Source organism: Erinaceus europaeus, chromosome 8 (assembly GCF_950295315.1).
Source record: "Erinaceus europaeus chromosome 8, mEriEur2.1, whole genome shotgun sequence".
In the NCBI taxonomy this organism is placed as follows: Eukaryota; Metazoa; Chordata; class Mammalia; order Eulipotyphla; family Erinaceidae; genus Erinaceus; species Erinaceus europaeus.
Genome location: NC_080169.1, coordinates 24770615 through 24793539, shown reverse-complemented (window position 1 = coordinate 24793539; position 22925 = coordinate 24770615). Strand labels below are relative to the sequence as shown.

General features: G+C 36.4%; 1 protein-coding gene across 1 annotated transcript in view; it reads right to left on the bottom strand.

Annotated features, from left to right (window-relative positions):
* The window catches only part of SKAP2 (src kinase associated phosphoprotein 2), a 150633-nt gene that overhangs the window by 9921 nt on the left and 117787 nt on the right, over positions 1-22925 (bottom strand). The window contains exons 10-11 of the mRNA XM_016189929.2: positions 11400-11477; positions 5620-5732 (exon numbers count right to left, since the gene is read on the bottom strand). Of these exons, the coding sequence (XP_016045415.1) occupies positions 5620-5732; positions 11400-11477 (191 nt within the window). The remainder of the gene's footprint in view (positions 1-5619; positions 5733-11399; positions 11478-22925) is intronic.

Here is a 22925-nt window from a genome sequence, read left to right as displayed (position 1 = left end):
GCTTGGCAAAACTTTCATTTTATTCTATTGTCTGGAATGACCAAAGCAAAAACAAAATAAAACAACAACAGAAACAAAACCTTTGTAGCTGAATCTTCATATTTTTTTTCAGTAAGAACAAATGATCAATGCCAGTCAAAATTCACCACTGAAAAAAAAGTCACAAATATATATAAAAAGGAGGCTGTGCTTGAAATTCCAGCCAAGAACAAAGTAAAAGATTTTTATTATCAGGGCTGGGTGGTGGTGCACCTGGTTGAGCGCACATGTTATAAAGGGCAAAGACTCAAGTTTGAGCCCCTGGTTCCCACAGGTAGGTGAAAAGCTTTGCGAGTGGTGAAGCAGTGCTGCAGGTGTCTCTCTGTCTCTCTCCCTCTCTACCACCCCCTTTCTCCTCAATTTCTGGCTGTCTCTATCTAATAAATAAATAAATATAATAAAATAAATAGATGGTAAGAATTTAAATTTAAAGAAAAAAAGATTTCTTATTGTGTATTAGTGAACACTGTCAACCTGCATATCCTGTTCTTGACTTGTAGAAATTCCTCAAATATTTTTGTAGCTTAAGCCATATATATATCCTAGACGAGATACACTATTCCAGGATTCTCAATTTCATTGTTTTTCTGTTAGTACCAGACATGTAGCATGCTTCTTTCCTGCTGCAGCATAACTTTTCTGTCATTAAGTCTCTAAAAATAATTTATAACTTTAAAAGTAAGAAAAAAGTATGGTTAATCATTTATTGAGGACCAAAGATGGAAAGATAAACTAACAAGGGGTATAAATCCAGAATCACAAGTAGAGTATTACAACTAAAGACATACAAGGCAATATAGCATGTGCCTATAGCTATATAGCCTGGGCCCTGCTATTCAAATTCAGGACTAGCTCTAGGAAAATACTATTAATTATACCATAGTCATATAATAAAATTGACATGAAAACTAATAAGAGAATTTAGCATGATCATAAACAATCTTTTTACATTCTTTAAAAATTCGAACAAATCTGTAATCAAGCTTGTGTTCAGAATTACCTCACTAGCAGTGCAGTTGTCTTTACCATGGTAAATTCTATTTTCATACCTTCTTAGAAACGGGTTCTATTTCTTTTTCCTTTTATTTATTTATTTATTTATTTATTTAGTTTTTGTTGTTTCTATTGTTGTTGTAGTTATTATTGTTGTTGATGTCATCGGTGTTGGATAGGACAGAGAGAAATGGAGAGAGGAGGGAAACACAGAGAGGGGGAGAGAAAGATAGGCACCTGCAGACCTGCTTCACTGCCTGTGAGTCAACTCCCCTGCAGGTGGGGAGCCTGGGGCTTGAACCGGGATCCTTCAGCTGGTCCTTGCGCTTTGCGGCACGTGTAGTTAACCCACTGCGCTGCCTCGGGACTCCCCTATTTTCTTTTAAAGGAGTGGTGGAAAGATGTTTAAACATTCACTCAAGTATTTAAGTGGATAGTGATTTTTTTTTTTATTTTAACATACAAAAAAAGTGCAGCAACCCCTGATTGAAAAGAACTGTTAAGTAAAAAAATTACTAGCTTGCCCTATTTTAGGCAAAGAGCATTCAGACTTATTACTAGTGAGGTTCAAAGGTGAAAACTAAGAAAGTGTGGGACACTTTGAAGGAGGGGCTAGCTCAACCAGGGGGTCACCTGACAGCTGCTAGTTGGAAAATGTTAAAGGGGGAGGAGGGCTTCCAGGCATCTGCCTGCCTCCTTTTAGACAGCATTTGATCTCCACTAAATATTTTCAGAAGCTAAGGTTTGTACTCCTCTCAAGAGATCTAAAATAAATAGAATACCTCTAGTCTGGTTGAGCAGCTAACTCTCCATTAAGCCTTCCATGCAAATACAGAAAAAAAAACCTGAATTGTATGAAAAAATTATAATTATAAAATTATAATTCTATATTGAATTTTCATAAAGCCAGTCAATTATCAAAGCTAGTCAAAATTTTTTGTCATTACAAAAATTTGTCAAAACAAAAATGCTACTTGTTTTTATGTCTAAATGTTAATTTATATTGAAAGTGTACATCTTTTCTTCAGCTAGCTTGTGCTTTTTTTTTTTTTCCCCTTTACTGGGAGGTTAATGGTTTACAGTTAACAGTAAAATACAGTAGTTTGTATATGTGTCACATTTCTCAATTTTCCACATCACAATTCAACCCCCTCTAGGTCCTCCTCTGTTATCATGATCCAGGACCTGAACCCTCCACCCACAGCCCCTCACACCAGAGTCTTTTACTTTGGAGCAATACACCAAACCCAGTCCAAGTTCTGCTTTGTGTCTTCTTACTATTTCAACTTTTTAAAATTACTACTAGTGATTCATTAATGATTGACAAGACTGTGGGATAAGAGGGGTATAATTCAATTCCCACCACCAGAGTTGTGTTATTTATTATTTTTTTAATGTTCAGAACTAACAACCTTATAGAAGATAAGTTTAATTAAAAATCAACAAATATTGCAATTTAGAGACTAGTTAACTATGAAAATTAAGTTATATTTTGTTCTACTCTATCAAGTGGTATCTTAGTTACTGAAAAAAATCATGTTATTATTTTCTTCACAAAGTGACTATTTTCTATGTTTCTATAAATGTTCTACTAGACTTCTTAAAATGTACTCTTCCTTATGTATACAATTTTTACATTTAATTCAGACTGGTGAGATATGTTTGTGATTAATATTGCTACTTTATTGACATGAGAGAGGAAAGTAATAATCCACAACTAGATTCAAAGTTAAATTTACGGCATCATTTTGATTATGCACCTTAGCTGCAATAACCTGCACCACTCATTCTGAGCCACTAGGTGGTGTAAGAAATAAATTAAAATGGTAAAATTTAATTCTGTTACCACAAGATCTTCATTCTACAATGAAACAAATTTCTAGCTTACAATACTAGTGATTTCTATATTATATTAAACCTCAAAGAAACTATGATTATACAACAGCAACTCCACCCTGATCTAGAAACAAGTCCTTCTGATCAATTTTGTGCTCTGAATTTGTAGTAAAGCCAAACATTCCAATCCAAAGTTGTCATCATTCACACAGTAGGTATAAATATATGATATTAGCTTTAGTCTCAGTTTGGCAAAGGTTTGACTGAAAACTCGAAGACCAAACTCCTAAAAACCCACTAGATAATACTGAGAGTTTCTTATCGGAACTTGCCATAACTAAGTGGAGAGTTAAGAGTCTTCACAACAAACTGAACCCTAAAATAAACTGATGTCCAACAGCAAAGATGCCCTTTAATTGTTTAATTGTTTCAAATTTCATCAACGTAGAGATGAATTTGGGGGTAGGGGGAACTAACTGATCTATAAGGCTTACAGATGGGTAAAAAATGCTTATTTAATCATTCAGTCAATAGTAGTAATGTGTTTAGAAAACAAAACCTGATCTTTCCAAAACTAAAATGAGTTCAAATGAAACGCACTGACAAAGAACTTCAAACCTTGCAAAAAACTGATCAAGTGAGTCTTTTTGGATAGCCTGTCAACAAATAATAACATTTAGAAATCTGAGATGGGGTTGCATTCCTCCTATAGGCTACCCACAAACCTTAATTCTGTGACTAGCCTTCACAGATGATATTATAGTATCTACAATAGAGATCTGACAGGAGTTATTTCCCGCAGGAATCCTAACAGTCGGACACATGACTATGGTTGTATTTTTAATTTCGTGTTAATAAGAAACGATTTTCTGAGGTTATGGTAGAAAGGAGGTGAACCTATTGGAACACTGCTGTTTCATAGTTGATGTTTGAAGTAGAAACTCCTGGACATTCAGCAACAAAGCAAAACATTCATAAAATAGGCTTTAACATCAATCCACCTAGACATTGCAAATTTCCTATTTTATAAAGAGGAAAAAAATGACTACATGCCCTTTGTTCTTATAGTCTAGAATTTCAAGTGGAAGCTAACCAAGCTCTTAATTTTACCCACAGTTGTAGCTAAATTGGTGAAAGGAACTGAGCTAAGTAAATTTGAATAATTAGTCCAAGAAAGTTCCTGATGGAAACTGAAATTAATCCGTTTGGTTTCTATATTAAGGGATAGACTTTTAAAAAGTCCTTGTTTTAACTTGGGATAGTTAAATGCTCAGTGGTAAGATTAATCCAAGAATTGTGACATAGTATCTACAGTTCCCAAGAGCTAAAAGAATGCTTCTAAAAAGTAAAAAAAGAGATCCCTGTCCTAATATGCAGATAACAGAGAGAAGTGACAAGTCTTAGCTGTGGGCTCCTCAACTAGCAGTGATCATATGTGGCTGTATTAACTTAGGAAATAGCTTTTTCCAGTGATCTACAAATATTTATATCTTACTCCTTTTGGATTCATGATGCCTACAATGGACACATTTTAGGCACTTTGATGGTTTCAAATTAAACTCAAGGAAGGAGAGGAAGGGAAGGAAGAAGGAAGGAAGATAGATACAAACACAAGAAAAATAGAGTTAAAAGCACTAGTCTAGGAATCAAAATATCTGGCCAAATATTAATGCTGGCACTTTTTTTGACTCAGGTTATCTTATCTACAAAACCAAGACTATTCCATCCTACGATCCTCATTCAAGTGTTCTGTATTATTACTGATGTCCACACAACATTCATTTAGTACTAAAATCAAGAAAGCAGCTTTATTTCCAAACTCTCTTCTGTATCTAACAAAGTTGTTTTTGCTCTAAAAAGTCTGAAATATTTCATCAAAAAACTACATTAAATTCCCATACTAATGATATATATATATATATATATATATATATATATATATATATATATATATATATATTATTCTCTTGCTTAACTTTAAGTAGTCTCCACACATTGTTTCTAAAATAAATTTCAGGGAAGAATTTTTTTCAATCCTTATGTTCCCGGAAGAAAGACTAAAATATGAAAATTAAGGAGCCACACACACATCAAAAGTATAATCCAGTAAGCATTTTGACTTTTAGATCTCAGGGCAGAAAGATATTGAATAGTGGCAGCATCTTAAAGAGGCACAGATAACATTTTTTTTTCCCTCTGTAAAGATGAGTTCATAGCACTTTATCATTATATTTACAAAAACAATTATGTTAAAAACTCTTTAATTACCTAAACCTGTTTTAATAGAAAGGCATTGTTTTTAAAATTGGCGGAACACTACATGTATTTACATAAAGATGAAAAACTTATTCTATAAACACAGTGTTTCCAGTAGTGAATGGCAGACACAATCAGAATAAGCACACAGAAGAATAAAAAGGAAGAGGAAAGGAAAACATACTAAATAACCCAATACCTTACAATGTTAACTTTCACATAAGTATATTGTTTCAGGAGGAGGCAGTAGGTGGATGTGGGCCAAATGCTGAAGTGATAGGTAAACACTCTGTTAAGTTGAATCCTGCTATCTGATTGTGTTTAAAATTTGATTATATTTTACTTGACAAAATAATTAATTATTGTGACCCCACAATTGTTAGCAAGGACCTAGAAGAATTCCAATTGACATTCTTCCCTGGTGTTGTCATAAATGTACAAAAACCTGGCTTTGGGTCCCCTTTTATAGATGTGATCTTGGGGGTCTCTTCTTACCTTGCTAAGAATGTAAATCACATCTCCACGTTTAAATGATAACTCATCAGAGAGAGAGCCTGTGCAGTCCCACAGGCCTTGGTAAAAATTAGCATAATCAGTGCTTTTATCTCCTAGGAAGAAAAAAAGTAAAGCATGAGTTAAAGCTTTCATGAAATGGAACATCATTTTAAAGTGAGCCAACAGAAATCAAAAAATATATATATTTAAAACAGCCCTCTGCTGAATCAAAGAACATTTTACTATATTGAGAAAAATTTTACTTCTTAAATTAAGGACCATTTTCAAAAAAGGTCTGATTTTATATTTCTTTTTTTTCTCTTTCCCTTTCTAAAACTTACATTGTAACATATTCTCAATAAACCAGCACCTAAAAGTTACTCCCACTTATTTTATGTAAGAAGCTTAATCTACTTATAACATGTTTTGAAGATGTATCACTCATGCTACAGAATGAACAATATCTCTGAGATGTGGTGAATACATTTTGAGATAACCACCCTATAGAATGTGGGTCAGTTCATTAATAAGAAAAAATAGTAATACTAGCTATAACCCAAACAAAGAATGGAGATGTATATATTATAAGAAAAGATGGATAAAATAGAAATGAGATAAAAGGTAATCCGAACTCTCTTCTTTGGGATTTCTAGATCCAAGGCCTACTCTAAAGTTGTTTCTAAAAATATTTTAGCAACTTTGAAATTGCTGATGCTGAACGTGTATTTTTCAAAATTTCTGTCAGTTCTAGTTTAGGACATTGGACTCTGAATAAACATGCAGCATACACTGGAGTTATCAGCTCATCCTGCTAGCAGCATAAGCACAATGGATGTGATGTGCTCAAACTGCCATACAGACCATTAACTGATTGATTATTTAGTGCTCTCCGCTCTGTAATACCACAATAAACTGGGTAATAAATGCTTTGTCACTTATACAACGTGGGGCTCCTGAAATGCAGACAGTTAAATACACTGGGTGCTTTTGTTACATGGAGAACTGTTTCCTGTTTTTAATTTCATGATAATTGAATTTTGATGAGTTAACACAAAAAGAATGCAAGTAATATCACTAAGATGTCCGTGTATTTACTAACCAGGCAGAACATATAAGCGCTGACAACTTCCATCACTGGAATGTCATCTTTAAATTTTGAGGGGATGACTGTGAAGACAGAGGCTGGATCAGGGTTGTCGCCTTAGTTTTGTTATTTGGCTCTCAAACAGCAGGATCCTTGGCAATTCTAACACAACCCTTCACATTAGTGTGTCATTAGGGTGTTCATCTTATTACACACGGTTTGTGATTTATACAAAGTGCTAAGTTTACTAGAGATGTCCAAAATTCTCTTTAGCAGCACATTTTAAAGCCCAGAAGAACATCTATCTGAATGATGTGTGATCTAAAGATTAGTAAGCAAGATGCTACTTTTTCAATTATACTTTAAGAAAACAAACAGACTCGAATACACAATGTAGCAAAACCCTGTTTTAAATCTTTCTTAGGTTCCTAAAGATTAAGGTGGGTAAGAAGATAGAAAGGGAGAGTAAAGGGAGGTAGTGGAGGGGAAAGAAAGAGGAAGAGAGAGAGAGAGGGGGCAACTTACTGACTTCTCCATTCTAGCATTAAAATACTCAGCGCTGAAACCAGCATTGATGTATACAAGCCTAGAAATCCAACCAAGAACTAACAATGCTGATGGCCACCCTTCATTATGCTCCCCCACCCCCTTCGTCCCCCAACATATATTAAATGAATTCTGCAAATGGACACTAGAGGGCACCCTGGCTGGACGATCACTTTAAACATTGTCATTTTTTTTTTTTTAAGGAAAAAAATTACTTAATAATAAAGTGAGTGATTTCCTTTAAAAACCACTTATTTAGACAACTAGAGATTTAGAAGTTGAAACATTCTAGTCAGATTAAATCAACTGCTAACTGGGTCAAATGCTGTGCCCCTTACACTCCATCAGTGTCAGTTTAAAAGTCAAGGAATTAGAGCAAAGAGGGGATGACATCATTTCACACGCAAGGCCCTCCCCCTGGCCACAGCTCGTGGCCAGGAGGTAAAAAGGATTTAAAAGAGCTGCCTTCCTCTAGTCCGGGCTCCTGTGTGTTCCACATGCTGCTCAGCCTCAGGCCTGATCCAAAACAAACTGAGCTGAGAACTGGAGGGGAAATTTTGGCTTCACTAGAGCATCCCAGTGGGTGGCTCCTGGACTGTTCAGGTGGCTTTCTTTTTCAGATTCACGAACAATAGCTTTACATTCCATCAATTTTTAAGTGGGAGGGGCAGGAAGTGAGAAGGAAGGGAGAGAAAAGTATACAGTGATTTCTAACACATAATCCTTATCACTTTGGGGTCTCTCTTCCCCTCGATGCGCTTGCTAAAGCTCCCATTAACACTAATGGGAGTTACAGAAGCACATGAGGAGAAGAGAAACCCCCACCGTGCGCAAGATGCATCTCTCCCTAGATGTGCATCATGAGCATTTCATTAAATCTCACTGCTGTAAAGAGGCAACAGAGCTAGCAATTTGGCAATACGGGGAGAAGGCTGCATTTTCAACTCTGCTTTCTATAATCTTGATGATGATGTTACCCAAAGACTAACCTCATTTCTCTGTCCCATATGTGAGCTCCATTAAAGAATAATAAGTTGTTTATGTCACATGGCTACATGTACATACAATTTATTCATCCATCTATTTCAGCATGTAATTCTAGTTATAAAGTAGAAGAGTCACAACTCAAGAGAAAACCTGGCACAATATGTTTATTAGCCTTAATCTCCTCAGAAAGGAAGGAAATGTGCTGAATTTTCTGGAATGAAATCAGGACATAAAAATTGGGGATCATCTTGTTTCTTAGAAAGTAGCAAGTTATTCTGGTTTACTTGTTCAAATCTAGACACAGAGAGAGAGAGTGTGTAAGCATAGACTGAGGCACAATATGTCACAAAAATTAACATTACTTTTTTAATAGTACATGTGAGATAAGTGTTTTTTTAAAAAAATAACAATAAAAAGGGAGGGAGCATAAAGTCATAAACCACAGATAAGCAAGCATTCTGAACAGAAATTAATTCTATTTAGTTATCTTTACTGCTTGGATTAATTTTTCTACTCTTCTCATATCATAAATGATTTTTTTTCCCATTAAAAAGACCCACTTTGTTATGTTTCCTGTCCTGAGTGAGAAGCAGGAATAGAAAGAAAGAGGAATAGGAGGTGGGGAAGGTGGAGGAGACATTTTAAATTAGCTAGCCTGTGAAGGATTTTAAATGATGTACTCGCACCTTCTTTAAAACAGACAGATGACTGAGAAAAGATTACAGAACTGGTATGAAAGCATAAACTAAACACTGGAGGTACTTTTGCAAGACAAGCTTTTAAAAATATGAGCACAGATGAAACTTACGATAATATGATAATGAGGAGTCTCACTCTGAGAAGTGTTCCATGTTTACAAAACTATTTACACATTCTATAGTATTAAAAATAGGATTTTAATCACATGTATCACAAATACACAAGATCTGTAAAACTGAACATTGAAAAATTTGTAAGAAATATCAAATTGGGGGCCAGGCGGTGGCGCACCTGCTTAAGCACACACATTACAGTGTGCCAGGATCTGGGTTCAAGTCCCTGGTCCCCACCTGCAGGGGGAAAGCTTCACTAGTGGTGAAGCAGGTCTGCAGGTGTCTCTCTGTCTCTCTTCTGCACTATTTTCCCTGCCCTCACAATTTCTCTCTGTCTCTATTCAAAATCAGTAAGATTAAAATTTTTTTAAAGAAATAATCAGATTAATTTTGTTTTTGTGTATGCAGATTATATTAGAACAGCTTTAAAACACTGTAATAACATCAGTCATTGTGGACAATATGAAACATTCTTGAGTAAGGTTAGAAGTTCATGCCATGTGATGCTCAGCAAGATAGTGATACCCTTGTCAACTCACTGCCCTGTACAGCAAACAAACTTCTAATGTTACATCTTTGACAGCCTAGGGAGAGCAGAGGTCACTGCTATGCAAAAGCATTAAAACTGTTGCTTGAAAAGAATTTCTTGTCACAAAAGATAAGAGTTATTGCAGTGCTTTATAGCTATTGCAATGAAAAGCTAGGCCCACTTATTGCATTCCTTTGATGACAACTAGATTCTGCTCCTTTCCCTTCAAGGCACAAATTTGGGAGGTAGTTAAAGGAGTTTCTGTGATAACTAGAATTTCTTTAAGTCAAATTTCTTTAAGTCAAAAGACTTTTACTTGTGAAAAGATCTACATCACTCCTGCAACGGCATTTTACAAAGACATGCTTTTTGCAGAAAACATATATAAACAAAGCACATACCTCAACTGCTACTGAACACTGTGCTTACGGTCTCACTTAGCCTTTAGTGTTTTATAGCTGCGCTTTACAGGGACAGAGTGCTAACACAGAATGACTCTGTTTTCACTTCCTTTCTGAAGAAAAAAAAAAAAAAGCAAACCAAAACCTTTTAAACCTTTTAAAACCTTCTGTAGCAACCTGCTCTTGCTTTCCTGTCCAGATCCGGAAATCAGGCCCCTGTTTCCTCTCCACATGTCACAGTAGGAAGGACTCTGGAAAGCTACTTCCTGAACATACACTTCTTGCCCACCCTGCCTCTGACAGCTTGAAAGAGTGATGTATGGACATATCAGAGAGGGGAAGGTGACCCCCAACTACAGCTCTTTGCAGGACATGGGATGATATGGCAGACCTTGCCCCAGCTGACATGTAGCTGTAAAGAGGTGTTAAGTCCTGATAAGAAGGCAGTCCTCCTCTTCTTTCCGTGTAAAATAATTGCTGGTTTATCTAAACTAACCTCATGCTTGTACTACAGATATGGTTTATCTCCTATTTGAAAAATAACAACTAGCAGAGAGAGAGAGTGAGAGAGAGAGAGAGAGAAAGAGGAAGTTGCCTATATCATGTGATTTGGTTCACAGTATGTGGAGTTATTTTTCCAGTTTCAGTCATAATTAGTATTTGGGGCCATGTGTCAAGTGGAAATGGGCCAGGGGGATATCCTTCCTAGCCCTTTAGGCCACTACTGTCCTTTTTCCATTTTTAAGCTGCTGTCACTGGACTCTGGCATTTCCTACCCAATTCATTTGCTTTCTGTGTTAATCATATGCAATGAAGATATGCATGGCCAACATTTAAACAGGCTGCAGATCAATTAGCAGTCTTAAGTTTATCTGATTTTTATCAAAGAAGACAGAGCTGTGGGTCGATTGTCAGAGCCTGTGTCAAGTTGACCTTTTCAGAGATGTCTACATTGCCAGTCCCTTGGGCAACTTGTTGTCCCCTGTTAGTCTCTGAGTGGCAGAAGTCTGTTCTGCTCAAGCACAAAGTATACGCAGATGTCTATATTACATTCTTATAGGTTTGACAGCAACTGCATGTTGTATCTATAAACTGTCCTTTAGCAGTGACACTTCCTCAATGATGATAAGCTAATTTATGCAACTAAATCTCCTTTGTGCAGAAATGAAAGCTAATTGAGTCATTACAAAGTAATTCAGGAAGGAATACCTTGTATAAATTGGCTTACTTTATAAATCCTTCTCAAGTGCTTTTCATGCATCCTAAAAGGGACTAAGCAGCTTATCAGCCATAAAATATCCAGACCCATGGAGCCAACTTCAGGGAGTTGGGTAAAGGTCTCTGGAGCAGTAAGAAAGTAACAAACAAACAAACAAAAGGAAGTGAGCAAAACCAAACTAAGCTTCCTCAGGATTTATTACCTGTGGTGTGATGAACACTGTCCTGACTTGTCTTCCTTTGTGCCTCCACTTTCACCGGAGCACTGTCCTCTTCCTCTTCTGTAAATAAACAGCATAGGTGACACATTGAAGAGCTTCCATGGGAAGAGTCAGAGTGCTCACTGTTTTAAGAGCAAAACTGACAGTGCATTTTACATACATATTCCTTCTCAAAGAATGAAACCAGTCACCATTTTCTCTTCTTTTGAAAATAGCCTGAAGCTGAACAAATAAACATTCAGCTATTTTCTAGAACAACCTTAGCAGTTGGTTTGATGAATTTTAAGTTATGTACTAGTATCTTATTTATTTGTTTTAAAGGCTCATAGAAACGTTTCTGGAATAATGTTAAATGCAGAAACAAAACTCTTATATCCAATAATATAGCATCCGATATTACATGGAGATACCACATTATGCTGTGAAATACTAAAGACAAAATCGTGTTCCTAAGACATCAATATAGCAAAGAAAAGGTCTGTGGCACTCAAATTCTAAGTCACTTATTGCCATATACATCATATACCTCACTCAATCAGCAGAGGAGGATAATACTAGGAGGACCTCAATCTTCAAGGTAATTCACCCAAATTATACAAGAACCTCCCACAGGAAATGTTAAAACTTCAAAGATAAGTAAATATTAAGTCTTCACTTTGACATACGGGTGGGCTGAAATTTCCAATGTTTGCTATTCAAACCTATGTTTTGAGATTATAAAGTCCATATTCCTTATCTACAAACATTTAGAACATTATATTATTTCAATATTCTTTTTTTTTAAGATTTTATTTATGAGAAAGATAGGAGGAGAGAGAGAAAGAACCAGACATCAATCTGGTACATGTGCTGCTGGGGATTGAACTCAGGACCTCATGCTTTAGAGTCCAATGCTTTATCTGCTGCGCCACCTCCTGGACCACTATTATTTTAATATTCTTCTATCACAATTCTTCTTCTAGTTATAGGAAGAAATATGAGACTATAGAATGAGAAAAGTTCTAAACAGAGGCAATAACCACTTAATTTTTTTTTCACAGAGTAACATTAATTATACCACTACATTTCATACCTAGGGACTTATATACAACTTAGACATATTTATATACATGCAAACATATAAAGGTAGCCATTATGATGGTTAAATAATTCAAAACAACACACCTTCACCGTGTATTAACTACTTATGGTAGACAGTGGCTCTATCCAGGAGGCAAAGGCAATAGGAAAGTTGACAGTCTAGAGGAAAATAGGAAGCCAGGAGGTTGCTCACCCAGGAGACCTTGTGCCTTGCCATACATGATGCCCTTGATTTAAGCCCCATGACTACATGGGAGCACCTTGGACAGCACTGGAAGAGTTCCATGGACGGTAGAGTAGTACCATGATGTCCCTGGTATGTGTGTCCCTCACACTCTCTAAAATTGAGACTTGTTTGGTCCAGGGAGGCCATGCAGCTGTAGTACAGCACATGTATGAGGTCCTGTGCTCATATCTCAGTGTACAAAAAACAAACAGCAAATGGAAAGAAAATCTGACATCTGAAGCATAAGGTACCAAAGGGAATGAATATATATATTCACACAAGTGGGGGATAAAGTTGAAGCACAGAGAGTCTGAGTAAGTACCTACTAATTGTTGATAATAGGTAAGAGGCTATTTCCAGACACAGAGAGATACAAAAACAAGCATAGACACTTTCATTTTGATTAAAGAATGTGAAAAGAACAGGGAAAAGAAGGATGGGAGATGACATTAAGGCTTGGGAGAACTATTGAAGGGCCATGAATATTCTCTATGAGCTGGAAACTGAAGGAGGGACCCCCAAGAGACTACTGGGATTCTAGCTAGCAGGGAAGTCCTGAACTGAAGGCAGAGAGAAACTGGAAAGAAGACCTAAGTTATTGTCTGGGGAGATGGTGTCATAGTCGGAAAAAAGGACTAGAAAGCTGGATCAGGGAAGAGAGTAGCTCTCAAGTATGGGAAAAGTGTATAAATATTGTTAACTGTAAGCCCCATAGATTTTACCTGAGGACCATAGTCAGCACAGGAGCCTGTGTAATCTCTGCCCCTGTAGGTCACATGTCAAACTCAGACAAAAACTAGTAAGGACATGGGCCCCTTGGAATATACCTAAAATAGACCTACTAGCTTTTTATAAAATGGAGACCCCAAATCTTCATCTGCAATATTCTTGCCTTTAGGTTCATGATTAGTCAATAATTTGCTCTGCTTTCTATCTTAACTCTTTTTCAGCCACCAGGTTCCAGATGCTACCATGATGCCAACTGGACTTCCCTGGGCAGACGACCCCACCAATGTGTCCTGGAGCCCCACCTCCCCAGAACCCTGCCCCACTAGGGAAAGAGAGACAGGCTGGGAGTATGGATCGACCTGTCAACAACACCCATGTTCAGTGGGGAAGAAATTACAGAAGCCAGACCTTCCACATTCTGTACCCATAATGATCCTGAGTCCATACTCCCAGAGGGACAAAGAATAAGAAAGCTTTCAAAGGTGGGGATTGGATATGGAGTTCTGGTAGTGGGAATTATATGGAAGTGTATCCCTCTTATCCTATGGTCTTGTTAATACTTCCATTTTATAAATAAATAAATAAATAAATAAATAAATACAGTTGTGACAAACTGTGTTAGCCCAAATGCTGAAGGTTAAAGGAAAAATAAAAGGTGAACAATCAAGGATGACTCAGGACCTGAGCTAGTTAACTGAGGAATTTCATCACTACAAAGAGAATACCCAGGATAAGCTATTTGGCTGTGGAAACACAATGGATGATTTAATGTGCTCGTGGGGTCATCTGGAGAAAATGACCAGGGAGAATGAAAGCTTAGCAGTATAGAGGTCAGTAATACAAACATAAATTCACAAGTTTCATGCAAATTTTAAAGTGAAGGTTAATAAAGTCAGAATTTAAGTCAAGCTTCAAAAGTATTGTACTTACAGAGCATAACTGTCTTGAATTTTTTTAAACTCAACTCAAACAAAACACTTAAAGTTCCAAATACAAGAAAATACTGAAGATCTTTGTTTCTTTATAAGCATTAAGTTCAAGTTAATATTATCAATTAAATCTAGTTAAATCAAATGATAATACAGAAAAGATGCAACAAAAAGCCTAGCACTAAATTCTGTTTCTTTTCAATAGTTACCTTACTTATGTCAAGCTTTAAGGATTAATCATAAATAGGTTAGCAGGGTGTTTTCATGTAAAATTTTAAAGCTACTAGGGACATTTATAGTCAGTCCCAATTACTCATTTTATAGCTAGTAAAGTTTTTAAAAGGTGATGAAAATTTTCCCCCTTATTTTCCACACTTTCTATTTATCCTCCACTCCTTCTCTTTCAATTAGGTCATAAATTCAGTAGGAAGGACTAAATCTTAAAATAGTTAGAAGTTACTTGCCTTCAAATCAAAAGTCAGAACCATATGAATCATGGAAGCACTTTTCTTGTTTCTTAAAGAAATACTGTAGGACTTGTACTCACACCTAAATCAGTGTCAAATTATCATTAAAAAGTTACAGTGAGGGGCAGGTGGTGGCACACCTGGTTAAGTGCACACACACAGTGTGCAAGGACCTGGGTCAAAGCCCTCGTTCCTACTTGCAGGGGAGGAAGCTTCACAAGTGGTGAAGCAGGGCTGCAGGTGTCTCTCTTTCTCTCTCCCTCTCTAACTCCCATTCCCCTCTTGACTTCCGGCTGAGTCTACCCAGTAAATAAGTAAAAATAATAAATATTAAAAACCTCTTTTAAAAAGTTACAGTGATAAAATTTAAAAAAACTTACTGGCAAAATTAACAATGAATTTTGAATTTATTCTTATTTTATTAACATTTTAAGTGTCCATACTATGTGCAATCTACTTTTAAATTATTCAATTATTAAAATATTTACTTTTCTGTCACTATTTTCTGTGAATACCCAAATTTGCAATATACGAAAGATATTTAGAAAATAATATTTTAGAGAATGAGTTGTTCATTAAAAACATTGTGTTCCTTTCAAATCTAGGACTAATATTTTTAGAAGTCTTAAGCATTTAATAAACCATGCTTTCTTTTTAAAATTGTTATTACCTTTATTTATTTATTGGATACAGACAGTAGAAATTGAGAGAGAAGTGGGGTGACAGAGAGGGAGAGAGACATCTGCAACATGGTTTCACCAGTCACAAAGCTTCCCCCTGCAGGTAGAGACTGGGGGATTCGAACCTGGGTCTTTGTACATTATACCATGTGTGCTCAAGCAGGTGTGCCTCCACTGGTGCCCATAACCAATCTTTCCTAATAACAATGGGACAAATGCCATATAAAAGACAACAAAATCATATTTGGTGTGTGTGTGTTTTAATTTTAGGGGGGGGGTTTCAACTTTAATCTTCAATAGAATCTAATAGTAGAGAGACAGCCAAGATACTAAGTGAATAAATGGATTAAAATGCATCAAAAACTCATGAAATATATATACATGTATATATGTGTATGTATATGTGAACAAGTGGCAAAATTCTAGGCAATAATCACCTTCAAAGGCATTAGAAATATATACATTCACATGTTTTATTTAAGTTTACTGTTAATGATTTTTACTTGGGCACAGAGTCAGTATGTCATTATAAATACTAATTAATATCTCAAATAGTCAATGTTTGTGGGTTAATATATTGCATTCAATATTTTAATAACAGTAAACAAAAACAGCTCAGCTATGCAGTAAAATCCATCAAACCACACAGATGGTTATAAGGTTTTCATTATGTGGTTTCCATAGCAATCATATTGCAAATCTGGAAGCTTCTTGCAAATAAGCAGCTTGTATTTACATGCCTCTCAGCTGCAGCACACAACTCTTTCCACATATGAAGTTATTATTCCAATCACACATTGTTAGAAGAATCATCAGGAGATTTTCTTATCAGACAAGATGAAAATAACAGTAAAGTGAACTAATTGTAGAAGATAATTCAAAAGCAGTTATATATTTAATAAGCTAAACAATAAATATTAGAAATGTTCTGGTAGTCAATGCAAGGCTTTAACATTAAGCTCTGTTGAAAACAAGATATTTCCAGGAATAATCAGACCCTACAGAACCCAAAAGGCTGCATTTTCTTCTCACTCTTTTAAATAGACATTTTGCCTTCTTTTTTTATTTGGACAAGAGAAATCATCAGTGAGAACTGAATCATCCCAAGTCCTTTTAGGATGACTACTAATTGAGGAAAGGCTTACTGTCTGAAAAAGAAAAATCAAGATTTTTTTCTTCTTCTAAATCAATCAATTTAATTTACAAATTGATTAAGTTCCATATCAGATGGATTATTAACCCAATAAGAATAACAAATATGCCAAGCTATGCAGTTTTTACAAAATAGCTACTTCTGGATTACTAATATTATTTTTAAAAGAATAAACAGTAAAAAAAAAAGCGCTAAACACATAATACATGAAGCCGGTATTACTTGGAAAAAAATAAAAAAGCTATATACATATATCACCAAAGTGGGGTATGTTCTGTTCCCATAAGGGGTGAGGATTGATTTTATCATGTCTTCCAGAGAGAAAGAGACCATAACATAAGAAAATCTTTAACTCACATAATGATTATCTTTCTTACCAAAACACCTTCCGGAAACTGTTATAGTGAGTTACAATGTATCTTAAAAGACATAAAACACACAATCAAATCTTACACTTTGAAATAAAGCTTGGGCTTAGATCTCTACCTACCCAGGCCTTATTTCATTATGTGACTATATATTTATCTGAAGAAACACTAATATTCATACTATCTGCACTTATATCTATAATACAAATAAATTATCATAACAATGATGCAAGTAGTTGTGGACATTTATTATCATGTTATAGATGCAAAAAATGGAATTTACAGAGCTTGAATAACTTATCCATGTTCACCCATTCAGATAGTTAAAGAACTGAGATTTAAACTTTAATGCATGCTATCACAGCCTAAGCTCCAAGTCAAGGTGCTTCTTCCTTGATTTCCATTAAAATATTCAGCTTATAGATTGCTTTCTAAAATCTGATTTGGAGCTTGGCTGATAATTTGAAAAACATTCTCATGGGTTTTACATAAGTCAGTAGGGCTCATACTATCATTGCATTGTGTTAAAAGTACATGTGAAGTTAAGTAATCTCTTTCCTGACGATATGGAGTTTTAAGTCTGAATGCTCCAAACATGACTATACCTTTTCTATTCTCCCAACTGTCCTTTCCTACCTCAAACTTTCCACACATTCAACTACTCTTTCAGCAGAAAATATCTGGTACCTGGAAAAGGTACATTGTTGAGAACTTCCTTATTTTTAGGCCTGCCAGCTATACATTTTTTTTTAATAGAAGAGAAATTGAGAGAGGAGGGGAGTAGATAGACACCTGCAGACCTTTCACTGCTTGTGACACCATCTTCCCTGACAATACTGCTAGGCCACCTGCATGTTAGCTGCAGGGCTCAGGCAAAAATCAGTAAAGTCATGAGCCCCTTGGAATATACCTAAAACAGACTTCCTAGCTTTTTCCAAAATGGAGACCCCCAAATCTCATCTGATATATATATATATATATATATATATATATATATATATATATATTCATTCTTGCCTTTAGGCTCTTGATTACTAAACAATTTGTTCTGCTTTATATATTAATGCTTTTCAGCCACCAAGCTGCAGATGCTATGACAACTTGACTTCCCTGAGCAGATAACCTCACCAATGTGTCCAGGAATCCCACCTCTCCAGAGCCATGCCCCACTATGGAAAGACAGAAACAGGTTGGGAGTACGGATCGATTTGTGTCCATGTCCAGTGGAGAAGCAATTACAAAAGCCAGACTTTCTACCTTCTATATCCCATAATGATCCTGGGTCCATGCTCCCAGAGGGATAAAGAATAGGGAAACTTCCAATGGAGGGGATGGGATATGGAACTCTGATGGTGGAAATTGTGTGGAATTGTACTTTTCTTGTCCTACTATTCTATGATTATTAAATCAATACAAAAGAAAGTATGTGTAAAAAATATGATAAATGTAAGCCTTTCTATATACAAAGATCTAATGAAGTTCACTGGCATTTCAGAGCATCACCTTTGGCTAGTCTCTAGTGGATATGAAGAAAGGAGGCATACAGAATGATTCACACAAATGGCACTTCATTCACTCTCCTCTCAAGGTCTGCGCAAGTTATGAAAGGCCTAGTGATCACCCCATCAGCTGGAGCCCTAATTGGGGAGTCCTGAGATTCCCAAACAGACATGATGGGCCTAGACCTTGAAAAAATCCGTTTCTCCACTGTTACCAGTCATCTCTATCAGGAACAGCAAAATTGACCCCTTTGTGGACCCCCATAGGACTTGCCCTCAACTTGGATCAACAACACTAGAGAATGTTCCATCCTCTGAAGGGAGGCTGGACAACATACTTTATGCTACACCTGAGGAAGATGGGTCCTGAAATTGGGGCAGCTTGGAATGTTCCTACTCATGACCACAGAATGTGAACTCATATCTACAGGGATGCAGAGGTCACATAGGCTCCAAAGCTGAATATGGGCCCCAGATCACATCAAATAGATGAGGCTTACAGTCAACAATATTTATATATCTTTCCCATATTTAGGAGCTGCTCTCTTCCCTGATCCAGCTTTCTGGTCCTTTTTTTAGCCATGACATCATCTCCCCAGACAATAACTTGGATCCACCTGCATATCAGATTTCAGGCTCAGGGAAAAAATAAAAATAAGTAAGTATATCCACAGGCCCTTTGGAATATAACTAAAACATGCCTACTAGCTACCTACAAAATGGATACCCCCCCCCAACTCTTCATCTGCACTACTCCAGCCTTTAGGTTCATGACTAGTCAGTCAACAACTTGTTTGGCTTTATATGCTAACTCTTTTTTCAGCCACCAGGTTCCAGATGTTAGCATGATGCTAACCAGACTTCCTGGACAGACATCCCCACCAATGTGTCCTGGAGCTCTGATTCCCCAAACCCTTCCCCACTAGGGAAAGAGAGAGACAGGCTGGGAGTATGGATTGACCTGCCAATGCCCCATGTTCAGCAGGAAAGCAATTACAGAAACCAGACTTTCCACCTTCTGCATCTCACAATGACCATGGGTCCATACTCCCAGAGGGTTAAAGAATAGGAAAGCTATCAGGGGAGGGGATGGGATATGGAGTTCTGGTGGTGGGAATTGTGTGGAGTTGTACCCCACTTATCCTATGGTTTTGTCAATGTTTCCTTTCTATAAATAAATTTTTTAAAAAAGAATAATATGTTGCTGCAAGAGTACATTTCACTGGTTTTAAGAATAATAAAAAATACATTCAAATAATAAAAAAAGAAAGGCCTAGTGAGTTGGAAATGTTCAAGACGGGCTGGTTGGTGGCACACCTAGGTGAGTACACGTTACTATGCCCACGGACCTGGGTTTACGTCCACAGCCCTTTCATACAGGGAAAAGCTTCACAAGTGGTAAAGCAGTACTGCATGTCTCTCTCTTTCTCCCTCTCTCCTTATCTCCACCTTCCCTCTCAATTTCTCTCTGTCTCAATCCAATAAATCAGTTCTTCTTCTTCTAGCGTTTGCCCTTCTTCCATAGCCAGTCAACAGCATCAGGTTGAGCCTGATGTAAATCAGTAAATGATTTTTTTTTAATGTTCAAGAGTATATTCAAAGGGACCTGTATGGGTGAAAGAATTCAAAATTATGACAATTAAGAAAAGTAACCTTCTTCAAATTCTATATAGTCTAGATAAGAGGTTGTTTATAGTATGACACTTCTAAAGAATTTTCCTATTTCATAGACTATCAAATATTTTTAATTGGACTATTTAAATGAAAGAGGGAGATACAGAGAGAAAGACCAGAGCACAGCTCAGCTCTGGCTTATGATGGTGGTGGGGGTTGAACCTGGGCATGAAAGAGCCTCAGGCATGAAAGTCTTTTGCATAATCATTATGCTGGCTCTCCAACCTGACTATCAAATACTTTACAGCAATGAAAGATATGTTTTTTTAAAGATAGAAATGTGAGAGTTTTATTATAAAATATCTAAAGTGAAAAGAAAGATAAAAAAAAAATGACCGAAATAGCATCTTTAGCATTATTTTTCCTCTCCTGGAAATAAGCAAAGTGCAGCATACTGTTCAAGTTCTAGTTAACCTTGAAACTGTTTCTAATTCTCAGACTCATCTCTGTAAAGTAGAAAGAATAATGTCTATCTATAGCATTTTTAACGGGATTTGAGGAGGACGAAGAGATAATCAAATTTCTCAAGGGAACATGCACAATTAGCATGCAGTGCCAAGTTCATTACCATATGAGTTAGGTAGTTTTACAGCCTTTTATTAGTTTAGCAACCAAGAAGGTTGATATGATATAGAAAAAGAGAACAAAACAGTTACTGTTCAATCATATAACTTAATTTTCTACCTTAACTCTCTACTCTGGCAGGGTTTAATATGGAAAGGTTATCCTTATAAAAGAAAAAAAAATGCCATTAAGTACATTTCTATACTGTGATACTTTAATTAATGATTTACATACAAACTTTAAAATTCAAAAATGATTTTTTTTTCACAATCCTTAACATGTGAACATGATGTTTGGAGTGCTAGAGGAATAACTCAAAATTCTGTCTCTTGACAGAACTGGGGATAAATCTTAAAAGAGAAAGAAACTTGAGATATACTATGCATCAACCTGCTTCCCTTAAAGGAGAATCGGACTGCGAGTGCTGAATGCTGGACCAACCATGCGTTTTGCACCTGTTCTTGTCTTCCCTGCACTACCATCTACGCAGCACAAACTGCATGCATTGCCTTATTAATTAAAAATTAATAAGTTTTCTGCATTATTCTCAACCCAGGAGTGGACTTCTCTGTTTACAGAGTTGATCATCTACAGGCAATTACGGCATGCAAAAAAAAAAAAAAAGCTCACAAGATGACAATAAGGTATTAATAGGTAAGATTTAAATAGCGACTCTAGGGCACATCGGTGGTGCACCCAAGTTAAGTGCACATATTATCAAGTGCAAGGGCCCAGGTTCAAGCTCCCTTCATGAATGGTGAAGTAGGTCTGCAGGTGTCTATCTTTCTGTCTCCCTCATCTCCCCCTCCTCTGTCAGGTTCTATGTCCTATCAAATAAACATTAGAAAGAAAGAAAAAAAGGTGTGTGTGTGAGAGAGAGGGGATGGCCACTGAGAGTGGTGGATTTGTGGTGTCAGCACTGAGTCCCAGCAATAAACAGCTCTAGTGGGAAAAAAAAAAAGTGATCCTAATCCTGAAGAGGACTACACATGGGACATTTTAATGTGGTGCCTTCTTGTCTGCACTATACATAAGAGACATTTCTTTCTAACCTATTCTATGTTTGTTTTTAACCAGAGTATTGCTCAGCTATGGTTTAAAGTGTTGCTAGGGATTGAACCTGGGATTTAGGAGCTTCCATAAAGATGATAATCCTCTGCATAAATACTAGGCTAACTGGCTGCCCCTTTCCCCCTATTCTATAAAACCAAAATTCTTCACTTTTTAATTGAAAGTGATAGTAGATTCTACAATATTATAAATTGCTGGGAGCCAGGAAGGGGCACACTCAGTTAAGCACATATATTACCACAATCAAGGATCTGGGTTTGAGCCCATGCTTTTTTCTCTTTCTCTATCTTTTTCTCTCTCTTTTTATCTCTATCTTTTTCCTCTCTACCTCCCCTTATCCTTTTAATTTATTTCTCTGTCCTATCAAATAAAACAGAAGGGACTATAAAAAGAAAAAAAATACTACTGGGAGCAGTGTCCCTGAGCCCCAGAGATACATCTCAGCTGTAGGATAAGCTCTCTCTGACTCTTGATTTCTGGTAGAATTAGACTTTGATACCTATCTATTCCTTGTAATTTAAATTAATCTTTTAATCAATCTGGTCACCAATACAGCATCTAGCCATTGCTAGAAGTAAGATGACAGAGATATGCAAAAATAAAATATAAAGGGCAAATTATCCATGACCCACCCATAACCACAACACCTTCTTTGAGGCCAACTTTATTTAGTGTCTGATGTTTGTCTTCATTCTTATTTTTAATAATATCTTAAATTTTACTTCACTATACCTCTACATTTATTTTCTTCTTGTGTGTGTGTAGAGCTTAAGTCCTGAGCATTTATGATCTCACTTTCAATCAAACAGACAGAAGGAGAGGGAGAGGAAGAGACTCCACAATACTGGAACTCCCCAGCGTCAAGGAATTCCCATGTGGTGTTGGGGCTCAGACCTGGGCTGTGTGCATGCCAAGGCATGGACGCTACCTGGTGACCTATCTCAACAGCTCCCCATACATTTCACACCCAGTTGTATAGATTTTTATATAACAATGTATTGAGTCTCTTAGAAAAGAAACTATGTCACTTATTCTATCTGCAAACAAATATATACTATCTAATATTAA